General features: G+C 43.9%; 1 protein-coding gene across 1 annotated transcript in view; it reads left to right on the plus strand.

The window, feature by feature from the left end:
* The window catches only part of CARS (cysteinyl-tRNA synthetase), a gene marked incomplete at its 5' end in the record, with an annotated part of 37,847 nt that extends 16,428 nt beyond the window's left edge, over positions 1–21,419 (plus strand). The window contains 9 exons of the mRNA XM_015425895.1: positions 6–103; positions 3,921–4,110; positions 6,168–6,239; positions 7,792–7,873; positions 12,309–12,389; positions 13,327–13,394; positions 15,448–15,507; positions 18,645–18,728; positions 20,559–21,419. Of these exons, the coding sequence (XP_015281381.1) occupies positions 6–103; positions 3,921–4,110; positions 6,168–6,239; positions 7,792–7,873; positions 12,309–12,389; positions 13,327–13,394; positions 15,448–15,507; positions 18,645–18,728; positions 20,559–20,693 (870 nt within the window). The remainder of the gene's footprint in view (positions 1–5; positions 104–3,920; positions 4,111–6,167; positions 6,240–7,791; positions 7,874–12,308; positions 12,390–13,326; positions 13,395–15,447; positions 15,508–18,644; positions 18,729–20,558) is intronic.
* Between the last annotated feature and the right edge of the window lie 542 nt (positions 21,420–21,961).

The following is a 21,961-nucleotide window of genomic DNA, read 5'->3' on the forward strand; positions in this document are numbered from 1 at the left end:
TCTTGGAGTTCTTTTTAAATGTGAAGGACATCCTTCGTGCTCCTGCTGATGTGACAGGCCAGTGTGAAAAATGGGATACCCAGGAAATAGCGCTGAATAAAAGGTGAGTGACAGGCCAGTTGTCTTTTCCCCTTTCCTTTCTTCATGAATAACCATTTGTATATTCATGTAATGAATCCCATTTTTCAAACTGGCATTTTCTTTTGGTGCAAAGAGAGTCCAGAGGATGTGTTTGTGCAACATATTTTTCTTTTAGCTCTCAATTACTTGTTCATTCCCTAAGCATTTGGCGCAGATCCTAACTGCTTTCTTACCACTATTATTTCCTGCTACTGCTTGGCATGGAGTCACTTACTTTGCTTACCTTATGGTGTAAACTTCCTGCTATATTATGCACAGGGGTCATTTCGTAGAAAAAGAGGTGCAGGAGCTCATTAGCATAACTTATTTGCATATGCCACACCCCCTGACATCACCAGAAGTGTGTTAGAAGGCAACACCCACTGCTCAGGCTCCACTGGACTGTTTTGGATTGCTAGCTATTGGGGGGGGGGGAACGTGCAGATCTGTCCTCATAGAGGAGGGAGAGCTTGTACCTGAATAAAACTTGGTCTTAAAGGTACCACTGGATTGTTTTGGACCGGGGGGAGCTCTGCAACTTACCTGGCTGCTTCTTGCTCTGACTGAGGGCTGCTGGGAGCAGGGGGTGGGGCTTGTTGCATGTGCCCGCCCCCTGGGCTCTTTACTGCCGGAGCTCCGCTCCTGTGCGCTCCTGCAGGAAATTACCCCTGGTTATGCAGCCATTTTCTTTATTACAAAACTCATGCCCTGCCTTTCTCCCCGACAGAAAACCCAAAGTAGTTACTTGTCAATGAAAACTTTTTAAAAAAATTAAATTCAAACAAAATCCATAAAATGGGGTGGGGGGGAGATGTCTCTAGCCCCCAAGGGAAGAGTAGTGGAAGGGCAGAGGTGGAAAACTTTGATTCTGTGAGCGGAGCAAACTAAACAAAGGAAACTCTAAAGGTCCTGATACCTATTATTTACAAACTTTTACTTTCTGTTGAAGACCCTCCATTACCTAAATATACAGAACAGTGGCACAAAGGCTGTGGGAAATCTCTATTTTACAGTGGCAGCAAATATGGCAAACTCCAGTCTTTACAACTAAAGCACTTAGCATAAGATATCAATCCTTTAAAACCATAGCTTGATGGTATTAGACACCTTTGAAACTAAATCATATCAATCCAGAATTCAAAGCCACATGTTTGAAGGGATGTAATAAACCAGCTTCATATTTTCACTGTTGGGGGACCTGTCCTCATATACAATCCTTATGGCTCTTAGTCAGACAGCAGATCTCTCAAATAGTTGGTTATCAATTACTATTTAGCCCAGAGTTACTGCTTTTAAATCACTGGCACAGAATCAATATCCCTACAGTCAGAAAGGAACTAGTAGCATTGCTATGCACAGCAACTAAGGCAGTTATAGCAGATCTACTAAGCAACTAAGGTAGTTATAGGAGATCAGGCCCCTGCGGGACCTTTTAAATTCCGCAGGGCCTGCAAGACGGAGCTCTTCCGCCAGGCATTTAAGTAGGGGCCGCCGCTGCTGCAGGCTCATGTTACTGCAGGTTTTTACTGCAGACTGTTACAACTCAGTATGGCCTGTGTTTTAACATCTGTATGGACTAACGACAGAAGACACTTGTGGACATCAGGGCAGTGGCAATCTATTTCTGCAACTCACCATCAAGATGAATTTTAATCTGCCGCCTGCACTTTGTATTTATATGTTTTATGGCATGTTGGATATTATGTATTTTAATGTAATTTATGTTTTTATTGGAAGCCGCCCTGAGCCCGTTTGCGGGGAGGGCGGGGTATAAGTTTGAGGAAATAAATAAATAAATAAATAAATAACATGGGAAGACTCGAAACCTCCTATACTCTCTTCTTGGCAGAGAAAGCTATGGGAATTTTTGATAATGGAAAAAAATCACAATGCAACTTATCAAATTCCGATTGTAGCGCTATGGTATCCTCTTATAGATTATACGTTGCAAAATGTAGCATCCTTTAATTTTTTTTAATCTCCTGTGGATATCTTTCAACTACAACAGATAGTTTAACTCTACTGCTGTATTAAATATATTTCTGCATAGGTGGTAGAGTGTTGTTACCATTGCTAACAATGGTGTAATGCAGAGTCACAACCAATGTAACTCACTATACTGTTCTGGTTTATTGTTATTTATTTGTATTTGTTTGTTGGTGTGTCAAAACTTAATGAGAACATAAGAGAAGCCAATGTTGGATCAGACCCATGGCCCATCCAGTCCAACATTCTGTCACACAGTGGCCAAAAATACCAGGTGCCATCAGGAGGTCCAGCAGTGGGACTAGGACACTGTTGCCCCCCCCCAAAGCACCAAGAATACAGTGCATCACCTGCCCCAGCCTGTGAGTTCGTATCTATACCTTGTGGCTAATAGCCACCGATGGACCTCTGCTCCATATGTTTATCCAGTTCCCTCTTGAAGCCGTCCATGCTTGTAGCCTCCACCACCTCCTGTGGCAGTGAATTCCATGTGTTAATCACTCTTTGGGTGAAGAAGTACTTCCTTTTATCTGTTCTAACCCGACTGCTCAGCAATTTCATGGAGTGCCCACGAGTTCTTGTATTGTGAGAAAGGGAGTCCAGTAACACCTTAATGACTAACAAAATTTGTTCAGGGCATGATATTTCATGAGTCACTGCTCACTCCTTCAGATACAGCTAGAATGTGAGTCCGTCTGTCCTTATATCTTGGAGAGTGAAGTCATTTCAGATCCCAAATAACAATAGCAGCCATTAGTAATGAGAGAAGAAACCTAGGTCTCAGTTCAGCCCAGGAGGATGCATGGAGCTTCATTATCAGTTGCAGTTGGAATTCAGCAGTCTCTCTTTCTAACCTCTCTTTGGAATTCCTTTGTAAGAGAACTGTTACTCTTAGGTCAGTAACGGAATGTCCTGGAAGGTTAAAATGTTCCTCCACTGGTTTTTGAATGTTGGGATTTCTTATAGCTGTAGAAACAGTAAGAGTCCAGTAGCACCTTGAAGACTAACAAAATCTGTGGCAGGGTATGAGCTTTCATGAATCACTACTCACTTCATCAGACTTATGTCCATTTATTCTTTGCATCCTCTTGGACTGAATCCTCCTGGACCAAACGGAGACCTAGGTTTCCTATCTCATTACCAATGATGATATCTCCATGCATACTACCCTTCTGCGTATCACACCCAATCCAGTCAAGCCTATTGCCATTAGGCATCTGAAATCATCTTTCTAAAGTTTATATCTCCAGTACCTCATGTTACATTTTATGGCACACATGGTCTGGCCCGACAAAGTGACATTTAGGTCAGATCCGGCCCTCCTAACAAATGAGTTCGACATCTCTGACCAAGATGACTTTTCATTAATTAAAAATGCAAGCAAGATTTGTGTGGTGACTTTTTTTTTGCAGTTTCAGAATATCTCCTGTATAATTGGTTTCTGAATACATGCTCAGCAATTGATGTAATAAACCATGATGATGATCAACAATACTTTGTTGCTGGGGGGGGGGGAGAGGAGAACATTTAAACATCTGCCCAATAGCAGATGTTAGGCCTGGTCTTACATATTAGATACCCTGTCATGTCCAATCAAGGAGACACGTTCAGTGTTTTCTGAAGTTTGAGAGTCCAGAATGGACTTTCCTTTATTGGTGTCTATCCTTTCATTTTGATAAAAGCAAGAACAACCCCCTCCCCTCCAAGTTGCTTATAGATTTCCCTTATTCACAGAACCCAGGGATCTTTGGCTGATGTGGGTTAGGGCTTCCACAAATGATATATGCTCTGTCTTTTTTCCTCCCTCTGGCTAGTTTTTTTGACAAGAAGGCAGCAGTCCATGAAGCATTGTGTGACAATATTGATACACGCACAGTCTTGGAAGAAATGCGGTCACTAGTCAGTCAGTGTAATTCCTACATCGCTGGAAAGAAGAGCACCAGGCAGATGCCAAACAGAATGCTGCTGGAAAACATAAGCATTTATTTGACACAGATGTTCAAGGTACAGGACAATGTGATTTTGGATTAAATTGGAAGATTTTTTTTTAAATTCTTTTACGTTATTTATATTCTACCTCCTTCAGTGCCTTTTCATTGTTTCAAGCTTGTGGCACTGTTTCAGTTGGAATGAAATTGCAATGCTTTGGGAAGCAGGAAGATGTTTCTAAGGTTTAGTTGTTTCCTGGAAATGGATAAGCGCAATACCGTGTGAAAAGTTAAAAATAGTTTTATCCAGTATTTCATGTCTTAAATAACACCAGCTCTTCCCAGTAACTCCCATTCTTTACTTCTAAGTAGCTCTAGTCCAGTGATAGCGAACCTTTTAGAGACCGAGTGCCCAAACTGCGACCCAAAACCCACTTGTTTATCGCAAAGTGCCAACACGGAAATTTAACCTGAATACTGAGGTTTTACTTTAGAAAAAACAACTCATACATTAACTTAAGATGATCCAAACAAAGTAAGGAAAGCAATCCCAAATGCTTTCATTTACTTAAAATTATTTGGCAGAGAATTCGACACTTTACTGATGGTCTGGGCCTGGCTGGGGCAATGGCATGCGTGCCCACAGAGAGGGCTCTGAGTGCCACCTCTGGCACCCATGCCATAGGTTCGCCACCACTGCTCTAGTCCAATGCAACACAGAAAGTAGCTCTCCAACCCATAAAATTCAGTAAAGGTTCTGTTTGGTCTAGATTTCCTTGAGATAATAAATACATCTGCACAGTTTCGCTAACCTCTGACTGAATAATGAAGCTGCAGCTTTCAGCCATCTCAATGGAAGAAGGTTCATAAGCAATGCACAGAATCATAGGACTAATTCAGACTTTACTAAGAATACATGGATGAAAGTCTCTCTTTTTTAAGTTACTTAGAATTCTAAGAAAAGGAGGCATCTACCACCAAATCTTTGAGAGACACTCATTACCAGAATGTTCGAGAGAAAAACTAGAGCAATTCAAATGTTCGGCATGGCTTATTTGTGTTATATTAACCAATTCTTTCAGTTTTTCGTTGTATTCAGTGTTGGCTGCTTTCCCAAAGCGAGAAAATGTGCAGGATGGGCCCATGTTTTTCATGTATTTTGGGGCCTGAATTACCATTTCGGTTAAAATATCTGCTTTTTAAAAAACAAACGTTATTAGAAAAAGGACTGTTCATCTTTTACCTCCCAAACTTTTTACGAAAAGGATCAATAAAAAGAACTGCCCAGATTTGAGCTATGATGTCAACTAGAATTGCAGAATGCGTGGATGAATAGAAACATTAAGAGGCAAACATTGGATAATTCTAGGGCTGCCAAGTGGTGGCGGGTGGCGGGTAAACCCCCGCTTTGGAGACCCAATTTCCGTGTGGCCCCAGTCGTCGGAGGGAAAACTCTATGGTTTTCCCTCCAACGATTGGGGCCACGCCCCCAACATGCTCTACGTCGTGCGTCACTTCCTGTGACGTTCTGGCGGCGCGCACGCTTCCCTCAGCAGCTCCCGGACCCTGGTGACGCTCCCCCGCCGGTGAGTCTAATCGACTTGGCAACCCTAGATACTTCAGATATTTAGAAATGTAAAGAAAGGGGAAAAAATTACTAATCTTCGTTAAGGAAGTTAATATTAATAGTCAGCCTTATAACAGGTCTAAAACCACATAGCTGAATGCGATGTGGAATTTTTTCTCTCCAGTAACTGAATAAAAACCCATCGTTCTACAACTTTTCAGCTTGTAGATTTAGTTTAAGCCTTTTGAATATAAAATACATTTGTTGGCACTGTGATTCTAGTGCAGAACTGATATTTGTGTTTGGTTTTGCCCTGTGATAAGAAAATGTAATTTTGTATATAGTCAAGACTAACTGGATATAATTTGAAAGACTGTGTCATCGATCTGATCTGTAGATGGTATTGAATTTTCTTCCTGCTGCAAAAGTATGCATTGCCGCATTCTTGAACACAACATTGCTACAACTTTTTCGGACTGATTTAGGAAAGATTTGTCAGCACCTATAATTCCCAAACTAAGATACCTGCTTTAAAAGAAGCTATTGTGTTTGTCTCTTTTGGATAGATCTTTGGTGCTATAGAAGGAGATGAAGCAAATATTGGCTTCCCCGTTGGAGGAAATGGCCAAACCTTAAATGTAAGTCGGTGGGAAAATGTATTGTGATAATTTCAGTTCTGTTTCTGGGTAATGAGTGCTACAAGAAATGTAAATATAAAGCCAGATTTTGGGTCTTCAATTCATCAGAATTGTGTCAGTTCTGTTTGGGTGTGTGAGAGCTGAATTTTTTTATTGACACTATTTTGTGATTTCCAGTCTTGTGATCAGGAAACTTACGCTGTTATGGCAATGGTAATAATTATACGGGAAGTGGCTTAAATGCCGTCCTTTTATTAACGTAATTGAATTTTGACTTGCTGAAGTACACACTTCGTTGCATGTCCCAGATACAAACGGCTGCACACATACATTGGGCTTTAACGTACCATTCCACTCAGCTAAGGACAACATGTTCCAGCAGTGCAAGGCATGTCCAGGGGATGCAAAAGTCTTCTCTGCTGACAGGTTGCCCTTTGTGCCAACACAATGTCCTACCCCCAGGGGTCATTTCGTAGAAAAAGAGCTAGGGGGACTCATTAGCATAACTCATTAGCATCTGCCACACCCCCTGACATCACCAAAAGTGTGTCCTCCCCACAGCCGGCGGCGACCTCCAGCGGGCACCAGCAGGGAGCTCCAGGCCCCGCCCTCCCGCACCTCACTGGGGGGATGGCGTCCCCCCGCGTCCCCCCTCAAATGACCCCTGCCTACCCCTAACTAAGTCGTCAACCCACTGTCTGTTTACATGTGAAGGTATCCAATTTTCTCTTAATGTTTAGGATGGGGAGGTATTTTATATATTGAGAGCTGATTGTAAAACCTTGTTTGAAATCAAGGGAGAATTACATGGTGCATGTCAATATGATGTAAGACCAATTTTTGCCAAGGATCAGGGAGACTAATACCATAGATATAATAGTAAAATCGTACCCTGTTCTCCCTGTACTTTTTGACCTGCTGGACTTCCCATCTATCTCATACAGCTTGCTGAAGCCTACAGTGACAGCTACACCAGAAGTAGGCTTGCCAAGTCCCCCCGGGGGGCGGGGAAACACCCGCCCCAGAGGCCCGTTCCCCGCCGCTGGTGGATCGGGCCCCGGGGGGAACCCCACCCCGACGTGCACGTCACCCAGAAGTGACGTGACGCCGCCGGGCATGCTGGGAGCGGGGCCACGATCATCCGAGGGAAAACTCTATGGTTTTCCCCCGGATGGTCGTGGTCCTGCCCCTGCGCGCGCACTCCAGCCGCCAGCCGGGAGTTTCCCGCTGCGGCTTTAAAAACACTCGGCAACCCTAACCAGAAGATCCATATAGGGATAGACTTTTGGGCTTGGATCCAATAGAGGATTTCTATATATCAGGGCGGGGGGGGGGGATTTTAGCCAGTTCCTCTTCCTGCTGTGTATCTCCAAGTGCTCCAGATGGGCTGCAGCAGCAGGAAGGGGAAGGTGTGGAAATTTCACTCCAGGGACAGTCCTTTTGTGCACAGAAATCGCTGGTGGATCCAAGCCGGTGAGGGGGGAAAGGCTAAAATAGAGGAGGGAGAAATGGTTTGAATCTCAGCTGACTGCCAAAGTTTTCTGTTCTGCAGCTTGAATCTACAGTCATGCCATATCTACACATTTTGTCTGAATTCAGAGAAGGTATACGACAAATTGCCAAAGATAAGAAAGGTGAGTTTAAGCATCTTACGACGAGAGGTTGACCAAAATGGGCAGGCCTCTTACGAACCAAATGCCTTATTTGTACCCTTCTTTGCCTTTCTCTCACCCACCTCATAGGCTTATTCAAAACATACACACACACCCCCACGCACACTTCCTATCTCTTGCAGTCAGCAACCTAGGGAGATATGGAAGACAGCACAGAGTATTGTAATTGGGTGGTGCTCTAATCCTGAACCATCTTGTTTGTGAGCAGGATTCTGGGTTTCACAGAGGCCCAGATACTTCAGTGGGATACGATTTAGGATTGCTTATGCTTTAGGATTACTTTGCTTATGTATATTGGCAGTCACTGTCTCTACAAAATTATCTGTTGCTGGAACAAGTGTGTTTAATCCAAATTTGTGTAGACTTGGTTAGAATGTAGGCTTTCTTCAGTTAGAATTTTCTGGGTCAAAAGAACACTTAATGCTATTCCGTACGGATATTAGTTAAAACCAATTTTTTGTGTGTTGACCAATGCTCCCTCTAAGCTGTGGAGACTTGTGAGCAAAAATTCTACTTTGTGAGCTACAGGTATTAAAGTTGTGAGCAAGTGATTTGGCTGCTGTATAAATTAGTTTGCTCTGGAGCCATCCTTCCTGAGCTAAGACGAAAATGTGTGAGCCGGAGGCTAAAAAACTGTGAGCTAACTCACACTAACTCAGCGTAGAGGGAACACTGGTGTTGACAGAAAAAAAACCCTATAATATTCTATTGTTTATAAAAATGTGATTTTCTTCTTATTTGTATAGTAGGAATTGTACTGTGGTGTCACATGCTGATGCGTTTCATTACCATTGGTTGTACTTATTAATATAGAAAGAGCTGGTGTGTATGTTGACACATATGATTCTGCCCTGTGTCACAGCTGTGTGTATTTTTGACTGAAGGGCAAGTGTAACCAAAGACAAAGGGCCCTAACATGTTTTTACCTCCTGTGAAACTCTGAGCGAGAGAGTGATTTCTTTCTCTTGTTGCCTGTAAGCATTGTTCAGCCTCATCATTTCTATTCAGGGAACCCCCCCCCGGGGGGGGATTTAGAGTGAGTCATAACAAAGTGTTCATTCAGATATTGTTGACCAAGCTGTATTGCTTTCTACCAGAAGGGCCTTAATTGTGGAATATTAAAATGCTATCCCAGCAAAAGTTCTTTTCTGTATTGTATGAGATGAGCAGATACCGGAAACCCTGAGAATAGCGTTGGTCATTTTAAACAGGGAATTGGTTTACTTTTTTGAATGTTCTCGTGATAACATGCGGTGAAAGAAAAGTAGAAGAAATGTTTGATAGATGTACGTTGGGAAAAAATGATTGCAGATGAAACCTTGCCAGGAAATGTTAGTAGGTTTTTAGCTCCATCCTTGGAGATAAAAAAGTTCACATCATGAACCCTTGGGAGTACTTGGTTGTAATTGCTGAGGGAGCGACGCCGATTTCCTCTTCAATGTAAAACCTCTGCTACAGATTCCAAAGAGAACTGGCTGGTCGGCACAGTGCTCTTCTTTCCTCTTCTTTGCACTCCACCCCTTTTGTGTGCAGTTTGTCCTTCCAGAGATGGAGACTCTGTTTTCCAGTCTTAAGGACTCCTCGTTTAGCTTTTTAAAATTTAAGTCTGAAAGTTATTTTAGCTCTTATCAAAGCCGTTTCTGAGAAGGGATCTAGTCTGTTGCTGTCTTCACTTTTAGCGTTATTCTGCACTGTCGGTATGTTGACATAGAACAAAGTTAGAGTCCAGTGGCACCTTTAAGAACCAACAAAGTTTGGTGTGGTGGTTAAGTGCGCAGACCCTAATCTGGGAGAACCGGGTTTGATTCCCCACTCCTCCACTTGTGTTAGCTGAATTGCTTTATTTACAGCAATTGGCAATTTATAAATGGGTCCTTGCCAACTATACCAAGGTCCTGTTCCCACCAAGCGTTACCAGTAAAAGATTTCGAGGCTGTTGTAGTTAAAATAGATGTCTTTTACTTAAGAAAATAAATTTCATACAAACAATACTGATGCACTCACACATTCAATCAAGTTCCTTAGAAATACAGTATTAAAATAAGCACTGTTGCATTAGCAGGTAGGGTGATGGTGGGCAATACTTATCTGTCTTGCAGGTTGGTTGTTCCAATGAAGAATAGAGGGGAAGAAATGGAAAACTAAGGGAATTCACACACGACCAGAACCAGCCAGAACGTGTGGGCAGTGGAGGCAAGGGTTGGGGATAGCAAGTGGGACTTAAGAGGGGTAAAAGCAGACAGGGGTTGTTGCGGGGGAGATGCTAGTTGATCAAGTAGGAGAGAGAGAGCTGTGCTGGCAGGGGTGTGGCCTAATATGCTAACGAGTTTCTGCTGCTGGGCGTGGCCTATTATGCTAATGAGTTCCTGCTGGGCTTTTTCTACAAAAAGAGCCCTGTCTGGAACTACACAGCTAAACAATCACGATTTGAAGTTCACTTTCAGAATCTTACTACTATGAATCCTGACCCTCTGCCTTAGCCTTAATTTGCCCTGGGCTGCTTGCCAGGAATTGGCTCTGTTCCAATGATCCCTCTGAAGCGGCTTCAGCTCTTTAAGAGTAGATACATGCTCCTGCAGGTCTCCAGTCCTGTAGCTGGTAGTATTGTTGAGATAACATATGTTTGGAGTTTGCTTCCCAGCCCTCCAATTGCATTAGCTCTTTCTCCCCCCCCCCCCAAATAGAAAAAAGTGACTTTCAATAGGTGGTTCTACAGAAATCTAAACTAACGACTTCATAAATACGTTGGCTGTCATCAGAGCTCCCCCCCCCCACGTATGCACATAGAATTGCATGCATGCAGTTAGGCTTTTAAGAATCTGTTTTAGTACAGTGCACACCAGGGCTCTTTTTGTAGAAAAAGCCCAGCAGGAACTCATTAGCATAATAGGCTACACCCAACAGCAGAAACTCATTAGCATATTAGGCCACACCCCTGACAGTGCATCTCATTGGCATATTAGGCCACACCCCCATGTCACCAGAACTGTGCTCATCCAGCCACACCCACCTTTTGCTTCTTATTCTGTTTACCTTGTTTGTTGTCCAAACCCAGGGGTTTTTTTGTAGCAGGAACTCCTTTGCATGTTAGGCCACACACCCCTAATGTAGCCAATCCTAATCAGTTTCTGCTGTTGGGTGTGGCCTATTATGCTAATGAATTCCTGATGGGCGTGGCCAACTTGGGAGCCAGCCGGAACTCTGTTCCTGTGCGCTCCTGCCCAAAAATAGCCCTGGTGCACACATTTGTGTGTGTGTGTGTGTGTGCGTTTTGCACAACTAACAGACTTGGACAGGAAACCTGAACAATTCATAGTTCAGAAATATCTGGTACTCCAGCTGGAAGAGTGAAGCTGCTGTTCTGACACAGATGCAAAAAAGACTGGCTTTTCACACGCCTCTGGCACGTGACCCTCCTCTGGACTGTTGCCACTATAACTGAAAGCTTCTGTCTGGTGTCTCTCTGAAAGCATTCAGTCGGCATTCAAGCAGTCCTGAACTAGTGCACGAGACCACAGTATTAACTCTACAGGAGGTATTAGATCATATTCTTCTCCCGTAGTAGGACTGAGCACAAATTTCTTCTTTTCCCCTGCTGCTCAGTGTGCAACTAGTAAATATTTATAATACAAACAGGCACCACTGCAGGGTAATGACAGAATTCTTTTCTTGCGAAGCATATCCAGATTTTTCTCACCTCTTCTTACAAATCCTTTTCCAGTGGTAGTGTGGATGTTAGTTGTTGCTGTATTTAAAGGCCAAATTCTGTTCTTTGATTTAACACATCGGGGTTTTTACCAGGGATGATTATGGGTCATGGTCAGACATGCTGTTGGAAGGAGTATAAACCCATATTAAATCAACTGCAGATAGGTTAGCCGCTCCACAAACGAAGAGAGAAGCAGGCTAAAAGCCAAGTCACGGAGTCATTTTTCATGGGCTGGTGCACTCCCAAACATACTTACCTGCAGGTTAAATCTCACTGAAATCGGGATGATTTATATCAGAGTAAATTTCCATTGGATCGGTACAACTGTATGTATGTGATCCCAGGCACAGTCCCTGACGTCTCCAGCTGAAAGGTCCAGCCTAGCAGTAATACCTTGACCTGAGACGTGAGAAGATTGCTGTTGGTCAGAGAAGGCAGCATTGGACAACGTTCCAGTATAAGGCAGTTCCCCATTTCCCTACTTTCCCGTTTCTCCTCTTAGCTAGTGACAGACTGCAAGTTTTTTGACTGTAAGCTATACACAGAATAAAACAGGGACTTGGATGTCTTTTCCTCCCTTTTTGATGGTTGTCAAAGGTCTCCATCAAATCCGGGAAAGGTGGTTTCGCTTCATATAAAACGCCCACTAAAACTGATGCCAGCCTTTTCTCCCCATTTGTAATGCAGTACCTGAAGTTCTGCAGCTCTGTGATTCTCTTCGGGATGATGTCCTTCCGGAGCACGGAGTTCGTTTTGAAGATCATGAAGGTAATTAAATCGCTAATTTAATACTTGACCCAGTGCAGATGGAAGACATAGTAGCCAGGTGATGGAGACTTGTCTAAGACAAGCCAATGGTCAAATTAGTCTTCCATGGCATGCAAGCTATGTATTCCCAACACAAAAAACTCCATCATAAAGGAAGTGAAGGAGGTCTGGAACCCAACCCTATATTATGCGCCGCTGCGAGGTCTGCAGTCGCCGCCTCCTGGAAATCTCCCTCACCCCCAATTCTTAAGAACGTAATGGAAAGGATACTGATACAAACCTCAAATAAAGACGCTTACTCTTCCTCTCTTGATTATTATAATTTTGGTACCCTGTTTTAAGTTTTATTGCTCAAAACAAAGACCTTTTTGATCAGAATTGTGTTATAGATATTTTACTATGTCAATTTATTGATACTTGATTATTTACTATGATCTCATATGCTTATGGCAGTTTATTGTCACCGTAAGTAAAGGTAAAGGTTCCCTTGCTCGAAAGCCAGTCGAATCCGACTCTAGGGTTGCGGTGCTCGTCTCCGTTTCAAAGCCGAAGCGCCAGCGCTGTCCAAAGTCGTTTCCGGGGTCATGTGGCTGGCATGACTAAACACCAAGGTGCACGGAACGCTGTGACCTTCCCACCAAAGTGGCACCTGTTTATCTACTTGCAATTTCTTGCTTTCGAGCTGCTAGGTTGGCAGGAGCTGGAACTAGAGACGGGAGCTCACTCCATCATGCAGCACACTCGGGTCTCGAACTGCTGAACTACCGACCTTCCACAGCCTGCAGTTCAGCGTCTTAACCACTTGAGCCAGCGCTCTGAATCTGATGCTAAATTTTCAATAAAAACCTTTTTAAAAAAGGACGGTGTATTACCATATGTGTAGCATATGAATAATAAGAATAGTGACACTTTTTTTTTTTAAACTATGACTCTTTAGGTCTCCCAACGGTGGTCAAGCTAGTGGACAGGGACACCTTGCTGAAAGAAAGAGAAGAAAAGAAAAAGGTTTACAGTATTAAGTTTTTTCCTCCCTCTCTCAGTCTGGTCTTGGCTTTATGCTTCATTTATCTAATATCTATGGACATGACCACCTCCACTCAATGGCCTAGGAATATAGCCGTGAGCTCAGTGCCCTGCAACTGTCTCCTCTCACAGATGCCGTCTTTACTGGAGGCCTTCGGCTTACCAGGCCTTGCCCGCTAGGTAGAAGCCTCCTGGCTAGGGTTGCCAAGTCCATCTTCCACTCCCAGCGGGGGACTTTGGGGGCGTTCCTGGAGGGGGCGGGGCATCCCCGACATGATGACGTCACGTTGGGGACGTCCACCACCACCACCCCGCCCGTGCGCCAGATCTCCAGAAACGGCAGTTCCCTGCACTTAAAGGAGCCGGCGTTTTCCCTTTAAGAGCAGCCGTGTTTCCCTTTTAAGAGCACGAAGCTGGCATTTCCCTGCAAGCTTGCGGAGATCAGGCTTGGGAGGAAACACGGGTTCCACACACTTAAAGGGAGAGAGATGGGTGGCTGTAGGTGTGGGGGTAGAACCCCCCCAAAAAACGGGGGACCCCTAGCAAACCGGGGGGGTTGGCAACCCTGCTCCTGGCGCCAGTGAATGTGACCCAAGCACAAGATCCAGGAGGCTTAATGTACACCGTCAGTATGCCTGGCCTTTCCTTTTGGGCTGTGCACTTTCTTCACATTTATAGTTCCTGACTAAGGAAAATGTAGACTCCTGTTTGTGTGTTTTGCCCTCTGTAGGGTTTATCTGTCTGCAAGATGCACAGGCCCGTAGCTACAGCGGGGTGTCTCGTGGCTAGGCCCCCTGACTTACTGGCAAGCCCCCCCCCTAACTTCCCATCCAGCTCAGGGCCCCTGAACGGCAGCAGGTGTGGGGAAGGAGTTGGGTATTCCTTTAATTCAATTAGCCAGTGCCCCCGAAGAAATTTAAATATCCCCCGACTTGAAAAATCATGGCTACGGGCCTGAAGAGGCATGGAAAAGGTATGCAAATTAATATTTTATGATGATTTTACCAGATTTTAATTGTTATCTATATACTATGTACAATGTTTTAACAAATGTAAGCCGCCCTGAGCCTGCGTAGCAGGGAGGGCGGGGTAGAAGTTGAATAATAAACAAAATTATGTTAATTACAGATGACTAAGTTGTGAGTTAGCGATGTCTCCAGGATACAGAGATCTCTTTGAGCCTGCGGGCACCTTTGGAATTCTGACACCGTGTGGTGGGCACAGCCACAAAATGGCTGCCACAGGAGACGGAGCCAGCCACAATATGGCTGCCGCAGCTTCCCTTCACTCACCTGGTGAAGATCCTTGTGCTGTGGTGGCAATTGCTGCCAAAGCAACATTTTTAAGGATCTGCCCGGCCAATCAGAACCAGTGTTCCCTCTAAGCTGAGTTAGTGTGAGCTAGCGCACAGATTTTTAGCCTCCGGCTCACACATTTTTGTCTTGGCTCAGGAAGGAGGGCTCCAGAGCAAACTCATTTATGCAGCAACCAAATCACTCGCTCACAACTTTAAATGCCAGTAGCTCACAAAGTAGAATTTTTGCTCACAAGACTCCACAGCTTAGAGGGAACATCAGAACCCTTGCTGAGCAAAAGACCCATTTAACCCTGCCTGCTTTCTAAAAACACTTGGTACACACCAGCAAAGGTGTTGGTGGTCACCGTGGCACCCGTGAGCACCCCTTTGGGGACCCTGGCCTAGAAAATGACCTACATGTATCCTCTGTCCATGTAGTAATGTCTTAATTTCGCAGTCCTTTCCTGTATAAATCATGAAGCTTCTGCTTCACTAACCCGAATGCTAAGACTTGTATCGCATCAGGGCTTGCATTGGCATGTAGGCACAATGCTGGTGTTTATAATCCCACCCAACTTCCAAAGATCAGGTATTCTGGGCAGAACTGTGTCAGACTAGCACTTTGAGAAGATTCCTGATGTATGGCCATGGATGACTCACTAATAGAACACATCACTTTTTTATCTTTTATGTATCTCTTTAATGGGAATGCTGCTCTTCAACTTGGATTATCCGTAGATTGAAGAAGAGAAAAAATTGAAAAAAGAAGCAGCTGCTAGAAAGAAACAAGAACAAGAGGTAAAGGCCGAAATAGTATTAAAACATACACTTTGAATGGCCAGAGTAAATTAACAGGGTTGTTGGGCAAAAGAAGAAATACTTGAAGCTTTCTCTTCAGCCCATGGTGTCATTTGACTCTGATGCAAATGCAATCCTCTAGTTGTAGTTACAGGCAGTGTTCCCTCTAAGCTGAGTTAGTGTGAGCCAGCTCACCATTTTTTAGCCTCCGGCTCACCCATTTTTGTCTTCGCTCGGGAAGGATGGCTGCAGAGCAAACTAATTGATGCAGTAGCCAAATCACTCGCTCACAACTTTAATGCCAGTAGCTCACAAAGTAGAATTTTTGCTCACAAGACTCCACAGCTTAAGAGGGAGCATTGGTTACAGGTGGCTTTTTTGTGTTGGGATCTTTCAAGATTCACTGCCACAGGAGGTGGCGGCAGCTACAAGCATGGACAGCTTCAAGAGGGAACTGGATAAACATATGGAGCAGAGGTCCATCAGTGGCTATTAGCCACAAGGTCTAGATAGGAACTCACAGGCTGGGGCAGGTGATGCTCTGCATTCTTGGTGCTTGGGGGGGGCAAGGGTGGGAGGGCTTCTAGTGTCCTGGCCCCACTGCTGGACCTCCTGATGGCACCTGGTATTTTTGGCCACTGTGACAGTGTTGGACTGGATGGGCCTGATCCAACATTGGCTTCTCTCTTATGTTCTTAAGAGAGAACAGGGTGTCTGGATGCCAAATACAAAAGAGTGGCTGCTCAGCTAAGTGAGATTGCTGTGACTTCATCAGGCAAAACTCTTTCTACTGTCACACCCTCAAACCTCGGCTGTGCAGCATAATCCCCCATCTCACCCAGGCCTTTCTGTGTGTTACCAACATACTTTCATCATTTCCTGGAAACTTCTCCTGTTGTTTCCAGCTGTACCATCAGTGTTGCCGGGGTGCTGTCTTCCACACAATAGGCAGAAGTGTACATGCTTTCAGCCTATTGCTGCACAGAATTTATGTCCTTTCCAAAGGCAAATGTTTGCTTATAGGAATCTAGAATAGCTGTTGCCGCTTGAAACGTCACAACACATTTAGCAGATTGTTTCATTGTAATGAGACTCGAGAGTGTGAGAAACTGTCCTGAACAAAATCCTGTTAAGGAACATCTTAGGGTGGCTTCTCATTCTGTTTAATATCTGCCTTCGGTTGCTGACCAGCTATGCACCCAGCGGGGAATTTGGTTCTCAAGATTTAATCTACTCCCACTTCACTTGTTAGTCTAAGGCACTCTCATTACGACAGCAGAAAAATGAACACTGTAAGCATATGGCTTTCTAGTAGCCCAGACTCCGTTCCTGTGCTCTGAATAATAAAACACAGGAAACTGGAGACACTCAACTTGGGAATCACCTCCAAATAGAACTACTGAATGAAGCTCCAGCAGATTCTTCAGCAGTATTGCATCTGATGAAGTGGGCTCTTATCGGCGACAGTACATGCTGAAACAACAGTGTTGTAAATCCTTCTGGTGCCACAGGATTCTGTTTATTTTTATGCAACAGACGAACACAGCCACGTTTCCGAAAATATTTACAGCACTTGAAGTGAGGGGTTTTTAAATAATATATTTATTAGGTTTTTATGCTTAATAGACACACACACACAGAGACAAACAGCAATTTTCTCGATACATCACATTGATCCAACATTTTGGTGGTATCTAAGTAAGTTACATACTCTCTCTGTTCTTATGTTAACCAGCTATAATATCATCATTGCATGGCACAAGCTCCTGAGCCCGCACGCGGGGAGGGCGGGGTATAAGTGGAAATAAATAAATAAATTATCATTTGTTCTAATCAAAATTCAACTACCATATCTGCTTTTCTACCCTTGCTCCTTTTTCTTATCCCTAAAGTAATTTTTTAAATAAACATCCTCTAATCAGTTACTAATAATCCTTCATTCTGATTTTATATATATAAAAAACTATATATTCCTAAACCTTCACCTATCAAATCAGACACAATTACTTAATTGATTCTCATTTACGATATCACTGTTACTACCTGTCATCACCAAAAATAATCTATATAACAAATGAACCCGACAAACTAATCTTAAACAATTTAATCATAATCAACAACTAATGCTATCATTACCAGCACTAAATTACCTTTTAAATTAATTTATGGTAAAATAGCAAAGAATATAACCACAAATACAGGCATCTGACGAAGTGGGCTCTTATCGGTGACAGTACATGCTGAAACAACACTGTTGTAAATCCTTCTGGTGCCACAGGATTCTGTTTATTTTTATGCAGCAGACTAATAACAGCCACCTTTCCGAAAATATTTACAGCACTTGAAGTGAGTTTTCATGCTGTCATGGACAGTGTTCTTACAGCTTTGTCTTTCCGGGACATTCTGTTAAGTGTTAGAGATTATAATACGGTGGGACTATGAAACAGTTCTAGATACCCCCTTTGCAACTTTTATCACTGAATCATGAACCGTGCTTGAGATCCAGAAGCTGAGGAAGTAACAATAGTAGAGTTATTTTCCATCATCAAAAACATTTTGAGATATATCACTGTGCATTATTTCATTTGAGTAAACTGTGGGTCTTCTTTAAAAACAAAACAAAAAACTTGAACCCGAAGTTATCATTGACGCAAAATTTGCAGACCAGCGAAGAGATAACCATTGCTCGGCACTTCACAATCTTTTCCCCCAGGGTATGTGGTGTTCCAAACAAAGACGCTGAGAGATTCTAGAAGGGCAGAAAGCTTCATGTACTCCCAAGAAGTGTGAACAAGCAAGCAGCTAGGAAGGATCTTGTTTCCAAGGAAGATTTCAATAAAACTAAATCTCCTTGACTTTAAATTAGTTTAGATACTGGGGTTATGGAGACAAAATGATCGTCGTATCTACAGCCTCATTTTTGTGGCACCATTTTGGAGATCATAGGAGATACAAAGATGTATATTTCCTGAGCCTTCTACAGTAGGCCTACTAGTTTATTTTCAGGAAAATATTTGGTGTAGTCCTTTTAATCAGGGTAAGGATTTATCTACTCAGCTAGAAAATGTTGCAGAAATCATAGTGGTTTATTGTAGTATTCACTTCTTCCAAAGGATAATACTTATTTTCTGTTGCAGGCAGCAAAACTGGCAAAGATGAAAATCTCACCAGGAGAAATGTTTAAGTCTGAACATGACAAGTATTCCAAATTTGATGAAAATGTAAGTAATACTTTATTTCTCTTTGTTGCGATCACAATTTCTAGGCCCTTTTCTTAATATGTAATATTGGTCATGCTGCCTACACTTTGGCTATGAGGATTTCCTTTCCATAGTACCCTGTGTAGGCCAAGGAACCTGTCTTCCTTATTTGCCCACACTGGAGGGCGGGGGTGAACATCAAGAGGGTCCTCTGCTTGCACATCAACTGAGATGAGGTCCAGCCTTCAATCTCTATGGGCATTTACTAATTTGATATAGACTATATACTAGGTCCCCGCCCTTTTCATTACTATCTTGGTTTATAGTTCACTAGCAGTAAAGCCCGTTGTGAAAGCAATACAACGAGATCTAGAAAGAGGCTCTGAGGGAGTGCTCTGGCTTTGGGCAAACAGTGTCAATTTGCTGTGGTGACCTCAGCAGGGTATAATGCCAGAGTCCACTGTTTTCTCCAGAGGAACTGATCTCTGCTACCTGAAGAGCAGTTGTAATTGTGAGTGATCTGTAGCCCTCACCTGGAGATTGGCAGCAATTGTTACCCAGGACAAAGTGGCTGGTTTGGAGGGTGTAGTCTATGGCATTCTACCTGTCTGAGGTCCCATCCCTCTGCAAACCCCACCCTCTCCAGGCTCCACCCCTCAAATCCCCAGGAATTTGTCAGCATGTAGTTGGCAACCCCATCTCCTTCCCAGCTAACCATCAACCTACCATTATCTGCCCCTTTGACTTCAGCTGACTTCTGCCCTCCCTTCTGCAGAGCAGTTGTAATTCTGAGTGCTCTCCAGCCCTCACCTGGAGATTGGCAACAATGGTTCCCTATGTGGGACTGACTGGTTTGGAGGGTGGAGTCTATGGCAGTGTACCTGTCTGAGGTCCCACCCCTCCTCAAACCTCACCCTCTTCAGGCTCCATCCCTCAAATCTCCAGGAATTTCCCATCTGGAGTTGGCAACCCTATCAGGACTGGCCCCAATGTGTTTTCTCCCAAAGGCCAAAGTAGGTGACAGGACCAAGCTTAGTTGCCTACCAACAGGCATTGAGGGGAATGTAGGGTTGCCAGCTCTAAGGAGGGAAATACCTGGAGGTTTGGGGGGTGGATTCTGTAGAGGGCAGCATTGGGCAGGAGGAGATCTCCAGGTCCCACATGGAGTTTGGCAACCCTAGGGGAAAGTGTGCTGCACAGCAGGGGGTTGAAGAGAATGGTTTGATGGGTGCTGGGCCAAGATTGGCAACAATAGTTCCCCAGGAGCAAATAGCTGGGTTGGAGGGTGGAGTCTATGGCACTGTAACCTGTCTGAGGTCCCCATCTCCCCAGGCAGCTTTTAAAACATGATCCTGGGACCTACACACCACCAGACATTCCAACCTTGCGGCGGGGGGGGGGGATGAGGTGTGGAATGGAGTGAAGTCCAATCAGCTTCCATATGCAAAAGACCTTGAAGATTCCATATGCAACTGACATTCCAACTGCCTTGTGGGGAGGGGGGTGAGTTTGAGGTGTGGAATGCAGTGAAGTCCAATCAGCTTCCATATGCAAACGACCTTGAAACACTGGGCAGGACTGCACAAAGCAGCCAGTCAACCCAGCCAGCGTCTTCTGACTGACAGTTCAAGCGTCCATACACTAAAGGAGTGCATTTTAGAACTTTGGCACCCACTACTCAATTATATATAAGGAGAGATTAGGCTGGAGTAAATAAGAACTCAAGTTTTCTACTTATTAATGATGTGTAATACAAGTGAAGAGAGAATCTGATCCCATCTCAACAGCACCAGCAAATGAAAGCACTGGTAAGACTTTGTCTTATGTTAATTAATGATTTCAATATTGTAGGGGTTTCCAACCCATGACATGGAAGGCAAAGAACTCAGCAAGGGTCAGATGAAGAAGCTAAAGAAACTCTATGAAGCACAAGAAAAACTGTACAAAGAATATCTTCAGATGGTTCAGAATGGAACTGCAAACTGAGAGCAATACTAGGACCGTTCTTATTAAATACAACAGCTGGATCACTTTTGGTTTGGTTGGGGTAACGGACTTCTACTATGCTTCCACTTTTGACAGTGTACTAGGTTAAGAATAAAGGTGTTATATATTTGTGAGTTTAAAACATCAATAAAATTTTGTTACTTAAAGGTCTATGAAACATATATGTGTGTGACACCAGTTATTAAAGAATAAAAAGTACGCTAGCGTAGACGTGGTACAGTCAGCTACTTGAGTTGCAGTCTTCTTTAATGTATAACTTCAACCTAGTTTTACTCAAAACATAGGTGTAATGAGACATCTCAGTAAATGTACTCAGGATCACTGTCTTTAGTCCTTCACAAGCATAGAAGAGCTGCTAGACTGGAGTCCAATAGCAACAAGATTTTGGGGATGTGACCTTTCAAGCTCTTTTTGTCTAGAGGAATTCATTATGAGTAGCATAGATTTCTTTTGCATGTTTAAATATACTAAGGACATGTAGCAGGAAAGAAACCAGGAGACCTTAAGAAAGAGTAGACATAAGTTTGGTATACTGAGATTTACATGTATTTCTCCAGAAGATGCACTCTGTTTAAATTGCCTAGGAATGAGGACTTGTGGTCAACAAAAACTGAAGCTTGCTTAGGTGGAAATCTTAACTGTGTGAAATCTCATGAAACAGATCAAGAAATGTCCGGTTCTTCCCGAAACCCTCATCTTGCACAGTGGCTACTTGTTCTCCATAAAACATTACTTTGTTTTCCAAGAAATAGTATGTGCCTCTTTGTCTTTCCTGTGCCCATCTGCCCTACCAATTAGTAGGCTTGTACTGGTAATAGATGAATGATCAGTGAGTGATAGCCCCAGCTCAGATAGGTGATATTATCCCCAGGGGTCATTTTGTAGAAAAAGAGCTAGGGGAACTCATTAGCATAACTCATTAGCATATGCCACACCCCCTGACATCACCGGAAATGTGTCATAAGGCCACACACCCCGCCCCCAACGGTCCCGGCCGCCACCGCCGGCCTTGCAGCTCCACTGCCGAGCCCCATGAGGGGCCTGGCGGTGGACCTGCAAGGCCAGCGGGAGTGCAAGGAAGCCCCACGAAGGCCCTCCCTGGCCCCAGGCAGGCAGGGGTGGGGAGAGGCAGGGAGGAAGCAACTTACCCTCCCTCTTCTCCTGCCTCCTCCTGGCTGAATGAGGGCCGGAAGCCGGGTGGCCGGAAGCAGGGGGCGGGGCTTTGTCATGTGCCCCCCCCCCCCCCG

The sequence above is a fragment of the Gekko japonicus genome, unplaced genomic scaffold (genome assembly GCF_001447785.1).
Source record: "Gekko japonicus isolate JY-2015 unplaced genomic scaffold, Gekko_japonicus_V1.1 scaffold2888, whole genome shotgun sequence".
Lineage (NCBI taxonomy): Eukaryota > Metazoa > Chordata > Lepidosauria > Squamata > Gekkonidae > Gekko > Gekko japonicus.